The sequence below is a fragment of the Leucopleurus acutus genome, assembly GCF_964270905.1.
Source record: "Leucopleurus acutus genome assembly, chromosome: 1".
NCBI lineage: Eukaryota > Metazoa > Chordata > Mammalia > Artiodactyla > Delphinidae > Leucopleurus > Leucopleurus acutus.
In genome coordinates this window covers 128046172-128061494 of record NC_139142.1, presented here as the reverse complement: position 1 = coordinate 128061494, position 15323 = coordinate 128046172, and the positions used below count along the sequence as shown (strand labels likewise).

The following is a 15323-nucleotide window of genomic DNA, read 5'->3' as shown; positions in this document are numbered from 1 at the left end:
AGTAATTTTTGTGTGCATCAATAGCCTTGAGGCAGAAAAAAGGCTAAGAGCCAAAGATTTATAAAACAATCTCGAAGTACCTTAGCATGCCTGCTCATTCAGTCTAACCCACCTATCAATTTTATTTCCTGCTACTGCCATTTCCTCCTCCTCCTCCACTGCACTCCAAGCAAGGTTGGAGTCTCCAAATAGAAAAAACCTTTTTCTGCTTCAGCATCTTTGAACACACTATTCCCTCTGCCTCGAAGGAACTTCTCTTACTCATCCATCAGACCCAGTACACAGGTTACCTCTTCTGTGAAGCTTTCCCTTGACACGTTCCATTCCCAATTACACTTTTCTCTGTAATTCCATAGCATATTTAGAACTTCTACATTGCAATGTGGTTATTGTTTATATGTCTGTCTCCCCATTACTAATGAGCTACATGAGGGCACACGTGCATCTTACTCATCTTTGTATTTCTAGTACCTCACATATAGTGGGAACGCAAATGTATGCTGTCTTTCAAAGACCAATTCAATGCTCATCTATCCCCAAATATTTGAGACCACGGTACTTGCTCTTTCCTCTGAACTTCTGCAGTACTATGTAGAAACTAGGAAGTGAGAAAAGCCTAAAGAAAACTGTTACTCCTTCTGACAGAAAGACTGGGGACTTTGGCTCATAGGATGAAATTTAACTCCCTAGTCTGACATTCAAGCGCTTTCATCAAGGGGCTCTTCACCTTTTCAATCTTATTTTCTATTATCCTGCAATATGAACTTACCACTCCTGTCATCCAAAACATACACACACACACACATTATCCATTTTATTTTCATCCCTTTTATTTATACCCTTCCCTCTCCCAGGAATTCCATTTTCCTGTTATTTTAAATCCTACTTTTCCTTAAAAGCTTCCTTCAAGATCTAAAAATTCCATGAAGCTCTCTGGGACTATGCCAGACCAAAGGAAAACTTCCCCTTTGGGGATGTCTAATGCATTTCAATCTGCTTCCTATAACCTAGCATTTATAGTGTATTGTCTTGCATTGTTCTTTAGTAATTTCAAGTAAGTCGATGCTGCAACTCCAAATAGCTCAACAGCTCTTCAAGAGCAGGCAGTTTTCACTCAACACATTTGAGTGCCATTATGTACTAGATACTGGTAAGATATAATCTTATTTCTTTTGCATTAGCCCTTGCTAGAAAGGAAGATGAAGGGACTTAATAAACACTATTTCCTTTACTTGATTTTCTTCCTAACTAGTCACAATAATCCAGATTATTTTTTTCTAGGGAACATTTTATCTATAGATACAATTCTCAATTTAAAAGTAAAATATGTACTCTAAGATGCATGTTCTCAGCACTCTAAAACTGCAAGCTTAAATAAGACACTTCATTTACAGGTCCTCAATATACTGAGTCCTCAATATACTTCCTTTTGAAGGGCCCTTCCCTCTTTTGCTCCTTTAACTTGAATATATCTTTTCTTATTTTAGTTGTTATAATTTTAGCTCCCTTAACACATTCTGATGTGTGGTTACTGGTAATAATGCCAGACTCTTTAAGTAGAGTCAAAGAGATGAGGCAAGTAAAAATCATGCATAAAATAAAAACAATCTTTGAAAACCAAGAAGTTATGGTAATTAGGTCTCAGGCCACTGCTTTTCCTTAAATGGAATTTGTCTAAGGGGCCACATCTTCCCCAGCACCATGTCCTTAAGTATCCACACCCAAATGGAGCAAGCAGGAGTTGGAAAATAGACTAAACGTAACCATCAAACTTGCTCCCTGATATCACGGATTGATGGTAACTTCTGAAGATGACCTTCCCCATTTCTTCACTCTTTTGCATATGTGATAAAGTCAGTAAGAAGGAATAACACAGAAAAATATAGGTTAAAAAAAATAAATCAAAGGGTTTAGGATGTTCCTAGTCCCGGCTGTTTCCAAGTATATCAGCCATAGCTGAATGCTGAACGTTCATCACTAAACACTGCAAGACAGACCTGAGGTTGCCGGCAATTCTTGCTGACATACATATGAGAACACTCTTCCAACAAGAGAGTCTCAGAACGAGTTTCATGTAAGAAGAAAAAGGGACGGATTGATGAATGAGGGGAAAAAAGGAAGAAGCCATCAGCTGACAGGCAGCAGCTCCCTCGCCCCGTGTTCCCCCTCCCCGAAAGCTGTAGGAAATAGAAAGCTGCAGAGTGTACCTTCCAGGCCAGAAGCAAAACATTGAGGATGGCCAGTAAAGGGCAGGGGCCATTCTCATTCTGCGTGATGATGGGTGTGTTCTCTTCCTTCCACTGGATCCACTTGATATGATAAACAGATTGTCCCGGGAAGCGTTCCTTGGAGGCCGCCAGCACCTGGGCTGCCTCCCCCTCCTCCTGCTCCTCCTCTCGGCACAGAGGCACAGCCCGGGGCAACACCGCCGCTCCCTCCTCCTCCTCGGGGACCCTGTTCTCAGCTCCTTCCTCACTATTGAACTCGGAGCTACTTGGGAAAGAATGCAGGTTAGAGAACGACTCCAGGGAGTCCAGGCTCGGCGATTCCCCGGGAGGGCTCGGGTCGCTGCAACTGCTGCTGAGGCCGCCGCCGCTGCTGGGTTCCTCGGAGCCCGCGGCCGCCGACTCTGCCCGGCAGGTGCCGGCGGGATCCGCGAGGGCGCCCGCCTCTCCGGCCGGAACCAACTCATGGTCAGCTCCGGCCTCAGCTGCCTCCGGGGAGGCGGTCACCTTGTGCTGCCCTGTCAGAGGCGCCTTCTGGGCAGCAGGACTCTCCAAATCGCTCCCCTTCAAGTCCAAGTCCGGGAGGGAGCTGCAGGGTACGAGAACCCGAGGCGAGCCGGCGGGAGAAGCCGAGTCCGAGAGGCTCCTCCCGGCGGCTGCCGCCCCCTGCCCCTTCCCGCCGCTGCTCTCCGCCGCCCATACTCCAGGACCATCCCCAGCGGCGAGCCTGGTCTCCTGTCGCCCTTCCTGCGGAGAACCTGTCCCTGGCGCCGGCCCGGCGGCCACTCCGTGTTCTAGCGGCTGCAGGCTCTCAGGGCCGCTCTCCATACCCAGCCGCCCGCCCCTCGCTCTAAAGAGACCGCGGCGGGTTCTCCTCAGACAGCGCCTCAGACGCCATGACAGCGGCACTGGCAGCTACAGCGCCCTTGCGCGGCCTGGGCCAGGCACGTCACGGAGGAGGGCACCGGGAGCGAGCGCGCGCGCCGCCGCGCTGTCCGTGGGCCCGGGGCATTCCTGCGCGCCGCTGAGGGAGGGCGAAACTCGCAGCGGCCGCCTATGCGGCCCCGCCCCTCCCGCGCGCCCGCGCGCTCGCGCGCTCTTGCGCGGGGCGTGGAGGGCGAGGCTAGGAGGGTGTGGCCAGGAGGAAAACATCCTCTCATTTTGTGGCCGGAAGTTGGACTTCGGAGCTGCTCGACCGCGCGCGGCTTCTTTAAAGGCCAGCTGGGAGGCGGTCAGATAGATATGACCCTTCAGAACTGGGTCGTGTGTGGTTCAACCTTGGACTGATGGGATGGGGAGGTGGCAGTGGTTGTAGTATTTGGAAAAGAGCTCATCCCTGAAGAGCTCCGGAGATTTGTTTTCCCAGCTTGTAATATGGAAAATGGAAGGAATTTCTTACGAGATATAGATTTTAAAGACTGAGAGCCACTCGAGGTGTTTGGATTACTGCACTGCACAATTTCCAGTCTCCCTCGGTTTTGGCTGAGAAACACCGTGCTCCTCACCAGCTACTGGTGAAAACGTTCGCCCTACATGAGGCATCAGTGCGGTTGTGGATATTGGCCTGCGCGGCAAAAGAAAGTGGGTAATTTGGGCCAATCATAATAAATTAGCTTGTGCTTGCATTAGCCAAGTCTTTGCTGTTTTGTTGACTTGGCCTCATTTTGCATGGAGTGGGAAGTGCCTGTTCCTGAAAAAGTGACTTTTCTATTGAGAATCTACTCCTCTTAAGGCCATCAGTTTTAAGAGAGGGCAGACAGAGTAGGCTGGAAGTTTTGTTGGTGACAAAAGGGGATTTGGGTGCTAGTCTAACCCACTGCGATCTGTTCCCGACAAGGACTTTTTTTTTTTTTTTCTTTCCATATTTTCTAGGTTCTGGGGATCCAAAACTTGACAAGATGGGTCTTCCTTCGTAGTCAGATATATAAATTCCTGATACCTAATAGAATGTGGTCTTTTTGTATCTCTTTTGATTAGGGAAGATAGAGGAAATTAGTAAGCAGTGTTGCATTCACTCATTTAACATATTTCAATACCCATTATATTGCTGGATACTATGTTTGGCACTGGGGATGCCATGGTGAATAAGAGGAAGGGCTCATATCTTCTTGCGGTTTACTGTCTAGAGGTTTTTTCTTATTGCTACATTTAAAATATTTGCTTGGGCAGTACAATTTCCTGACAATGTAGGAAAAAGGTGCAACACTGTAAAAAGGTGGAATGCCTTTCCTTCCACCTTTTTACAGTGACACAATGTTATGATATTTAGCCAACTCTTGGCAAGGAGGAAAATTAGAAGAGATAATAGAAAGCTTGTTCAAAATATTGAGTTTAGGTCTCCATGTCAATCTGTAAACAATAAATACTATTGTTCAAATTAGAATTTTTCCCTGAAAAATAATTGCAAATGTTAACAGATTTAGATATATGTTGCTAGATTAAGCACTTTACAGTATTTAAGATCATTAAGTACAAGTGAGAATATTATAGATTTCAGGAAATTCAGAACTTAGCAAGGTGCCTTGACTATAAAAAAAGAAATTTGTAAAGGTGTATTACATGAAAAAAAATTGAATGACTGAATCATTTATAGGCCAGAAACCATAGAAGAGCTAAAAATCATGAAACAAGCATGTCAGATAATGACCTTTCACCATTTTTCAAAGATGCTACTTAGATAAGCCTTCTTGCTCTGGTAGTTTTTATTAGTATATGTTTCAAATGTTCACATGCATAATTTAATAACTTATTTATAACAAAGAAACAGAACCAGTTTTTCTTTTCATATGTTGTCAGCAATTATGTAAGTCAAGATGACCAAATATATGTATTTAAGTTTGTGCAAATGAACATAGTATTTTTCTAAGGGAGGTGGGGAGTGGCATTTAGGGACAAATCTCAGAAGATAATAAACTGGAAAATGTTTCATTCTTTTTTGCTTATTTGCATCTTTAGTTAATTGTGAGATAAAATATATCATTTTAAAATAAGCTGGTTACTATCCAAAATTCTTAAATTATTTGTCAGAGTTACAGATGTAATAGTGTTAAAAGTTAAAAGAGTTACAGATGTAATAGTGTTAAAAGTCAAATAGTTTATGTACAAACAAAGCAGTTCTCTGCTCTGCCTCCAACAATGAAGCAGTCCCATTCACCTCCTAGATATTTTTAGCTCCTTATCTCCATATTTCTGAGTAACATGATTCCACTCTGATTTCTTCGTTTAAAAATTGTAGATATTGTTTATTGATCTATTCCCATGAAAGATGGGGATTTGGTTCTTTTCTCTCACACCATTCTTCCTTCTCTTGCTCCAACCTCCCAATTATTTCAAATTTTTGATCAAAGTACTCAAAATTTAAAGCACTAGAGTTATATATATGTTATTCACCACTAAATCAGGTATTTTACTGCGACTGTGATTACTTTTTTTGTTAAAGTTTTGTTTTCCCTGGAATTAACAATTGCCTCATTATTTTGTTTGTTTGCTTTACTCTTCACCTACCACTAACTCAGGCAGACTTACCAGTACGGTCAACCATATCAAGTTACTTCTCACACCCATTTTAATCTTGGGTACATCTCTCCTGGAACACTCCTCTTGCTCTGATCTGGACTTGTTTTATAGGCCTGCTGTACAGCTGTCATCCTGGGATTTCTCTTTACTGTTGTTTTAGGAATTCCTTCTTCCTCTCTTACATGTTGATTACTTTCTGTCTTGGATCTCCTGTCTCCCTGTTTCCTTGATTTGGTGAAACATATTCTCAGCTTCCTGAGAAAGAGTGCATAGGAAGCCCATTTTTGTAGGTCATGTTTGTTTGAAAATAGCTAGACCTTTATTCTACCTTTACATTTTATAGTTTGGCTGGATATACAACTCAACATTGGATACTTTTTCTTCATTTTAGTCATTGATCAACTGTCTTCTAGCTTCTAGGTGATTGTAGAGTAGTCTGATACTATTGGACTCTGGATCCTTTGTATATAACCTATTTCTTTGACATTTATTTGATCTTCTCTTTCTTCTTGGTGTTCTGACATTTCAGTATTTGATATACCTTTGGGTGGGTCTTGCTTTATTCATTGGGCTGGGTATTTGGTGATCACATTCAATGTAAAAACATGTCCTTCGGTTCTGGGAAATCTCTTTTTTCATTTCTTTTATTAATCTTATCTTTTCTCTAATTTTATTTATCTTTTCTTTCTCAGAGATTTCCTCAAATTTGTCTTTCAGTTATTTTAAATGCATTGTTTATTGACACTATTGTATACTAAATTTACAAGAGTTCTTTCTAGTTCCTTTATATTGTTTGATGGCATCCTGACCTTTCATCTCAGAATATTGAACATAATTTTTTATATATCCTTTATATTTTTCAAAGAATATCTGAACCATGTGCTATAAAATAGTATTACTTAGTCAGTATGGAGTTACAGTGCCAGAGTATGAGATGTGGGGGATACAAGTGTAAAACATTGTTTTTTTTCTTTGGGAGAGCAAAATCTGCTTTGGGAAGTAAGACATTCACATGAATTGGTCATTGAGAATACAAGTTAATTAATAATTAATACTAAAGGAGTAGTACAAGCAGTAACTTAAAAAGATTCAGATGAGAAAAGATCTTTAGTGTGAGGTAATTAAAGAGGAATTAAGCTATACTCCCCTAATTAAAATCACAGATTGATTATTACCTCAGGCTTAAGAAATCCAAAAAAAATCTCTAACTCTCAAAATGATAATTCTTTTAAAATTCTATTGTTCATAGTTGGATCATAGCTTTTCTAGCTACCATGACAGAAAAATTGATGCTATATTTGACTTTTACCCTAATTTATTTACTATTATCTCATCTATCAAGTCTTGCTGATATTGTACACCCCTTTACTATTTCATTCATCTATAGCCACTTCATAGCTGAGTCCTTACCACCTTCCTAGTAGAGTGTAATAGCATTCTAGTTATTCCCCAGCCTATGGTTTTGTGTTCCTCATTTTATCCTGCATAAACCTATTAGAGCTATGGTTCAAATATCTTGCTTTTATTTTGTTGATGGTTCTACTAAAACTGTGATGGTTCTTTATTGTTAGCTGAATCAAAATTGGCTCTGAGCAGATTATTGCACAGGTACAGGGCATATATACCTTTACTCCTCTTCCCTTAGCTTTCTACCCAAGAGAGAGTGATAAAATTCTGAGTTAAAATCAAGGGTTTCACACATGAAAGGCTGCTCAACATCACTAATCATTAGAGAAATTCAGATCAAAACTACAGTGAGGTATCACCTCATACCAGTCAGAATGGCCATAATCAAAAAATCTACAAACAATAAATGCTGGAGAGGGTGTAGAGAAAAGGGAACCCTCTTGTACTGTTGGTGGGAATGGAAATTGATACAGCCACTATGGAGAACAGTATGGAGTTTCCTTAAAAAACTAAAAATAGCACTACCATATGACGCAGCAATCCCACTACTGGGCATATACCCTGAGAAAACCATAATTCAAAAAGAGTCATGTACCACAATGGTCATTGCAGCTCTATTTACAATAGCTAGGACATGGAAGCAACCTAAGTGTCCATTGACAGATGAATGGGTAAAGAAGATGTGGCATATATATACAATGGAATATTACTCAGCCATAAAAAAGAAATGAAATTGAGTTATTTGTAGTGAGGTGGAAGGACCTAGAGTCTGTCATACAGAGTGAAGTAAGTCAGAAAAAGGAAAACAAATATGGTATGTTAACACATATATATGGAATCTAAAAAAAAATGGATATGAAGAACCTAGGGGCAGGACAGGAATAAAGACGCAGACGTAGAAAATGGACTTGAGGACACAGGGAGGAGGAAAGGTAAGCTGGGATGAAGTGAGAGAGTGGCATGGACATATATACACTACCAAATGTAAAATAGATAGCTAGTGGGAAGCTGCTGCATAGCACAGGGAGATCAGCTTGGTGCTTTGTGACCACCTAGAAGGGTGGGATAGGGAGGGTGGGAGGGAGATGCAAGAGGGAGGGGATATGGGGTATATGTATATGTATAGCTGATTCACTTTGTTATAAAGCAGAAACTAACACACAATTGTAAAGCGATTATACTCAAAGATGTTAAAAAATAAATAAGAAGATTAAAAAAAAAAAATCAAGGGTTTCCATGTAACTCAAATTGCCCTGGCTCTGGCCCTCAACTGACTATGCAGAAACTCCAGCCTCCTGTAAAGTACATCCCCTATTTAATTATTTCTGAGAGCCCCCATGAGGAGTCTCACACCTGTTCAGAAACAAATTCAATCCTATGATATTCTACCAGGTGCTGCTTCTACTACATGCTGTTTCACCAGATGCTAGTCTGTTCTGGTGGTGTTAAAGATGTGTGATGGTGACTGGAGGGAAATGACCTTCTTTTCCCTTTTATTGTAGCTCCAAAATGCTACAGTATTAATAAAACAGTTTTCTCAATTTTACTTATGTAGTCTTTTTTAAAAGTAGGACCTAAATATGGGTCCAGATGGGTTTCACCAGGAATGAATTAAAGGAATATGGTCCATCACCTTCAACTCAGAATCCTTGCTCCCCTGGTATTATACCAGCTATTAAGGTTTGTTTCTGTTTTTGTTTTTTTTAATTCCCCACACTCCAGCTCTTTCTCACTGTACCATCCCAACCCAGTTCCCTTCCCTAGAGCCTCCTTGCTCCTCCATGATCAGGGCTCTTCTGCCTTGTGAGAAAGAGGCTCTGGAAGTGGCTCTGCTCATCTGGTTCAGGTTTTCTCATTGAATCAAGTACATCTCATGCCTTAGGACTTCTCTCCTCAAACAAATTTCTCCCCTGTCAACCTACCAATTTACCAGATCTCTCTCAACTCTAGTATGATTGACTTCAAAATGTGGTTTTGGAATTAGCAGTATCAACATCATCTAGGTTCTTGTTAAAAATGTAAATTCTCTAGTCCCACCGAGATTACAGAATCAGGAACTGTGGGTGCAAAGCCCAGCAACAAGGGGTCTGTGTTTTAACAAGACCTCTAGGTGATTCAGATACACGATAAAGTTTGAGAATTACTATTCTAGCATTAAGCGAAGCCTGTCCTCCTCATTCCTACTGCCAATAAATAAACCTTAGCAAGAGAAAAAGGTTTCTAAATTCATCTTCTATAGCCAGTGTTATTTTTCATTACTCTCCCAGAATGCCACACTGCTCCAAAGTTAGTCTTTTGGCCATTTTTCTATACACTCTCCCTTGAGATATGTATATAATCCTGATCTCAAAATGCTTTTTTGTTCTTGGCCTTCCCACATTTTTCCGTATTAGTATCAATCTCTGTCACCCAGGCTTAAAATATTCAAGTAGTTTTGTTTTAGTTTCCTCATGGTCAACAAGTCCTATTTTTTAATATAAAATGCTTAATGTAAAGAGATAATTAATTTTGCTTTTTTAGTAGAAAACCAAAACATATTCATTTTAGAAAAATTAGAAAACAAGATAAGCAAAAAGAGGAAAATAAAAAATACCCTTTGTTGCACTATGTAGAATGAAGTATTAGAAATAACACTAGTGATACTCATTGTATGTCTATCCTTCCCAAACTTTTCTAGGCATCTGAACACATACATATTTTTGTAAACAAGAATCAGACCATTCTAAACACATTTGTTTCAGTTATCAATATATCGTGAACATTTTTATGCATTAATATCCATTCATCTGCAACATTCCTAGTGAATTAATAATATTCCACTATGTGGCTGAACCAATCCGTTTCTTAAATATTTAGATCATTTCCATTGTTTAACTATTATGAACTTCACCACAATCAATGTCCTTGGAACTGAATCTTTTTTTTTTTTAAATATTTATTTATTTGGCTGTGCCAGGGCTTAGTTGCAGCACGCAGCATCTTCGTCGTGGCGTGCGGGATCTTTCTTTAGTTACGACCTGCGGGATTTTTAGTTGTGGCATATGCGATCTATTTCTCTGACCAGGGATCGAACCCGGGACCCCTGTGTTGGGAACGTGGATTCTTAACTGCTGGACCACCAGGGAAGTCCCTGGAACTGAATCTTTATACCTGTACTTATAATTGTATTCCTCAGATATATTTCCAGAAGTGCAAGTCAAGTCAGGATTTGACTTTCTTCAATGGTTTATCCAAGCCTTGCTTTCCATTCTCTCTGGTGCTATTCTAGGTTAGTGAGCGTGTTAGTGTAAACCTGCTAACTGATTTCTCTACAATTTCTTTTCCTTTGAGTACCTTGTGGATGTTGCTAGATTGAACAGTGCTTTCTTTAGTTCCACCTACTGCTGAAAAACCTTTAAAGGCACTTCCTTAACTACTAAATATCATGAGTTGACCTGGCAGTAAAAGCTTTTCTTAATCTGTCCTTATTCTTTTTAACCACCCTTACCAGCTACTAAAATGTGATAGCAACCTTCTTTCTATAAGATTTGGTTTGGTCACTCCACTAATTATACCTATCCAAATCATTAGCTCATTTTGTTTCCCTAACTTAAAGTGTCCTCTCTCTTCTTAGCTTTCAAAGTCTACTCAGACCATGTCCAACTTCCCACCTCCAAACTCCTCTGTTTTTACTACACCATTTAAAATATAAGTACCGAATTTCCTCAGGTCTAAGTTTCACTTTCTTAATATTTAAAATCTTCTAGGTTTGGAATTAAACATTTTTTGAGGATTTAATGCTCTTTTCTTCAAAAACTCTTATTGAATCAATGGTGTATCTTACAATTGAGGTTATCTTAGAATCAAGGAAATGTATCCTCTTCTTTATTGTTTTTATATGTTGAAATATATATATTTTTGTAAGTTGACATTGCTTTTCCTAGAGAACCTGGTATTTTATATTCACTCTATCCCTCATTATGTTTATTTGGAAGAGTGATTGTCAAACTTCAGCATGATTAACTCTTAGGTGGAAAACCTGTTAATAGGCATATTTCTGGACTCCATCCCCAGGAAGTTTCATTCAACAAAACTGGAGAAAAACCCAGGAATCTGCCGTTTTGACAGGCATCCTAAGTGACTCTGATGCTGATATGCCACTGGCCATGTGTTGAGAAATACTCATCTAGAACAATATCAGATAATAACCATTTGCATTATTGAGACATATAGTTGATATGTTAAGATACATATAATAAGAATTATGACTCACTGGCTTATAATTACAATAAAAAACCTCTGTGATTATTTATTCAGTATTTACAATGTGATGTTCTGGGGCTCAGAAGAGAATATTAAGCATGGTCATGCAGAAGCAGCCTAATGTATTGGGTTGGCCAAAAAGTTCATTTGGGTTTTTCCGTAAGATGTTACAGAACTTTTTGGCCAATGAACCAATAGTAGAACGCGTGATGAACAGAGACTACAGGAACTGGGACTAGAACCTGGTCTTGCCATTGACTAATTTTATAAGCTTGGGTAGGTCAATTTACTTCTGCTAACTTCAGTTTTCACCTTTTGTAAAAGAAAAAAAAAGCAGGGGAAAAATATTAGCATGAATGATTTTGCTATGTGGTTTTGTGAATAAAATGGGAACAGATAGTAAAGCTCTTCAAATATATTATTGTTGTCACTGCCCTCAAATTGGTTACAATCCAGTTAAGAAGACAAAACATAAACATTTGCAAATGAAATAAAAATGGGAACCTGAAGCAGTGCGTAAGGGCTACTATAAGGTGCTTCCCAGAAAAGTGAGAATTAAAAAACCAAATCAGTCTAAAATGAATCAGTTTAGCTATTTGTCATAGTTCCCTTAGAAAACAGAATTCTTTCCAAGTCTAAAAGAAGCAAAAGTAAGGCCTGGAAATTAAGTCAAAGTCTGAATAGGCATAAGAAGTTGTGGCCTGATCAATTATATTATAACTGAAGAAAGCAAATAATAATAACAGAAAGGGAGATGGTAGTCTGTGTGGAGTCTAGAGAAGATCCCAAAACATAAGCGTTCGTCACAATATACTTCAATCACCATCTAAGGTTGGGGGGCACCTGAACAGGTGGATGGCCTGGTACCTGTCTGGTACCTTGATAGATTCTTGTGTGGCATAGTCAGTTGGATATTTGGATGAACTAGTCAGTAAAATCATTCAATTACTTTATTCTGCACTGATGCCTTGCTTACCTAAGCCACTTTCAGTTGTGACTTCCCTTCTGAAGCATCGAAGATTTAAAAAAAAGAATGTATTGACTTGCTACCATGAATGTCTCACTTATAAAACAATAAGGTGACATTTTGATCAAGACGTAAGTCCCCTGAGAGTTTAGTTCCTATGAGTTAGTCTTTGTCAGCTGATCATCTCAGGTTGCAGTGAGAGAAATCAAGCTTCTTGACCTTCGAAGCCAAGAAGTAGATTCTGGACCATGGCAGTGATAATAAGGATGAATTTATCCAGTAATTCAAAAGACTAGACAAGATTCGGAGTCAAACATACTTGGTTTAGATGTCTGGTCTGCCCCTGCTTCCTCATATGTAAAATGGGAATCTACTTCATAGCATTGTTGCAAAGAGTTAAATGGGATCATGTATGGGAATTGCTTATCTTGGTGCCTGGCACTGCATCAGGAATATTGTCTTGGTGCTCTGGAAAACCCCAAACCAGGAGCAGAACAAATATTTGTTGAATGAATAACCAATAATTATCATTGTCACCCTGTAAAGTTTCTTGAGTGCCCTCTGCTTTGCCTCAAAGCCTCTTTATCTAAGCCCTCTGTAACATCAAAATAATAATGAGAGTTTCTATAAAGTAACGTGATTAATTGCAGATGAAGGATATAAATAATAGGTGTTTTGGACTAAAATCTGATTGAGATTAGGGGGCCCCGGGGGTCTAGGAAAACAGGACTATTTGGAACTTGGTCTAATTCTTAAATCAAGCATCAGAAGGTCAAATACTGACAGTGGTAGTACAGACTGACAGTGGTAGTACAGACTGGGGTGACATTAGACCAGCCCCATCCAAGGAGGGCAGCCTCTACTCAGTTTTAGCCAACTTTGCGACAACTTAAGTCTGCTTAACCTTTCAGCTTTCACAGAAAGTCTGGCATCTAGGTTTTAACATGAAAGCTCCTAACTGTTGAATAGTGACATATAATTAAGAAAAAATTTTTAAACTACAAATGAAACTGAACTTGTCTGTGAGTCTAATTTGGTTTATGAGCTACCAGGTTGTAACCAGCACTTTAAGACTATATATGAAATACATGTTAAAAGGTAAACTGAAGCATATTAAACATTTTAAGAGTTTATTTGAACAAAACTTGATTTGAATCAGGAAGCATCCATTCTAGCAGATAGAAAGGAACTCTGAAGAGCTCTACAAAATGAAAGGCTTTTATAGGCAGAAGAGAGTGAAAACAAGGAAGTGATACTAGGCAAAAAAAGGTGTTGGTTATTGCAAAGTTACTTTTGTTTACAGGATAGCAGGGGACGAATGGGCACATTACCTAACAAGTGCTGATCGGGTGCTTCCTGATTTACTGGTTAAAGGTTCCATTTCTGGGAGAACTGAAACAATTAAGAATCTTGGTTTGTTGACATGGGGCTTAGCATAAGTGACTCCATTTTTGGTCCATTGTCTTTTTTTTTTTTTTTTTTTTTTTAATATACTGTATGAGCAGAAAGGAAACCGAGGTGACAAAAAGCGTAGAAGGGGGAAAGTTGAAGATAGTTTGGAGTTCCCAAGTGTAGTTTGATAGTGTGGAGTAGAAGTTTCATTGAAAGGAGAAGAGAGAAAAGTTTGGACAAATGAATTTTGTGGAGCATCTTGAATGTTAGAATAAGATATCAGGATTTTAGGAAGTGGGGAGGGGGTCACTCCTAGGTTTTGAATAAATTAGTAAAATGGATCCTATTCTGGCATTAAGATTCAATAAACATTTGTTGAATATATATTTGCTTAACTCTCTGAGGTTCTGTTTTCAAAACCCCTATAACATGTGATTCATTATTATCTTTAAGAATTAGGGAAGATTTAAAGTAAACAAATAAAATACAGTTTGATATAGCTACTTTATAAGTATAGACATGGTATATATTAACTTTGTCTAGTGGTGAAGTTAGTGAAGATTTTACAAAGGAGAAACAGCCGTATGTTTAACAATATCTATTCCTTTACATTTGAAAGGAAAGTGACACTTATTACATGCCTTCTAAATGCCTTAACTTTTAAATACCATTTTCCACTGTTCTCTTTTCCCCAAAAGTGGATTTTCTAAGTGCTTTTCCTCTCTGATTCCTCTTTTATACAGAAAGCAAAATCCTAACCAAAAAAAAAGTGTCTTAAAATGAATTATTGAAATTCCACATGGAGAGAATAAAATATGCAAAGATATCGAATTTAGTGTGGCCATGTAAAGACAGGAAGGCATTGGCTAGTATAAGTTAGATATGTAACAACACCTAAAATTTTACAGTGCTTGCTATATGCCTTGCAATATTCTCAGTGCCTTACCTCTATTAATTTATATAACTCTCAAACTTCTGAGGTAGGTATTACTACTCTCCCCATTGTAAACATTAGGAAACTGTGGTACTGATGCCTTAACTCACTCAAGGTTGCACAGCTGGCACATGATGCAACTAGGATATAGGGCTGGTGCTTGGGGCACAGGTGCAGGAAAAGTGTGGACTATGTGCTAGGCAGTGGGGTAGAATTCAGAACAAGATAGACCCAGGCTTTGTTTTCATGGATTTACAGCCTAGTGAGTCATAGACATTTGGAGGTAGTAAAAAATAATCATGCAAGTGAAGAATGAGAAGATAAAGCCAAAGATGAAGTCCTGAGGAACACCAATATCTAAAGGATAAAGAGAAGAAAAAGCCCCAGGGAAGAGACGCAGAAGTACAGTTAAAAGTAAGGAGGAAGAGACCTTCAAGAGGCAGAGGAGTAAGTCGTGGAGATCACCTTCCTCCCCACAAATACATCAGAAATACATCTACATGTGGAACAACTCCTACAGAACACCTTCTGAACGCTGGCAGAAGACCTCAGGCCGCCCAAAAGGCAAGAAACTCCCCACGTACCTGGGTAGGGCAAAAGAAAAAAGAAAAAACAGAGACAAAAGAATAGGGACAGGACC

General features: G+C 39.3%; 1 protein-coding gene across 4 annotated transcripts in view; it reads right to left on the bottom strand.

Moving 5' to 3' along the window:
* MINDY2 (MINDY lysine 48 deubiquitinase 2) overlaps positions 1 to 3105 on the bottom strand; it is a 98702-nt gene extending 95597 nt beyond the window's left edge. For all 4 annotated transcript variants that reach the window (XR_014326495.1, XR_014326496.1, XR_014326497.1 and 1 more), the window contains exon 1: positions 2208 to 3105. Coding sequence is in view for 1 of the 4 variants with exons in the window: in XM_082847700.1 (XP_082703826.1) it covers positions 2208 to 3053 (846 nt within the window). In the remaining 3 variants the exon portion in view is untranslated. The remainder of the gene's footprint in view (positions 1 to 2207) is intronic.
* Between the last annotated feature and the right edge of the window lie 12218 nt (positions 3106 to 15323).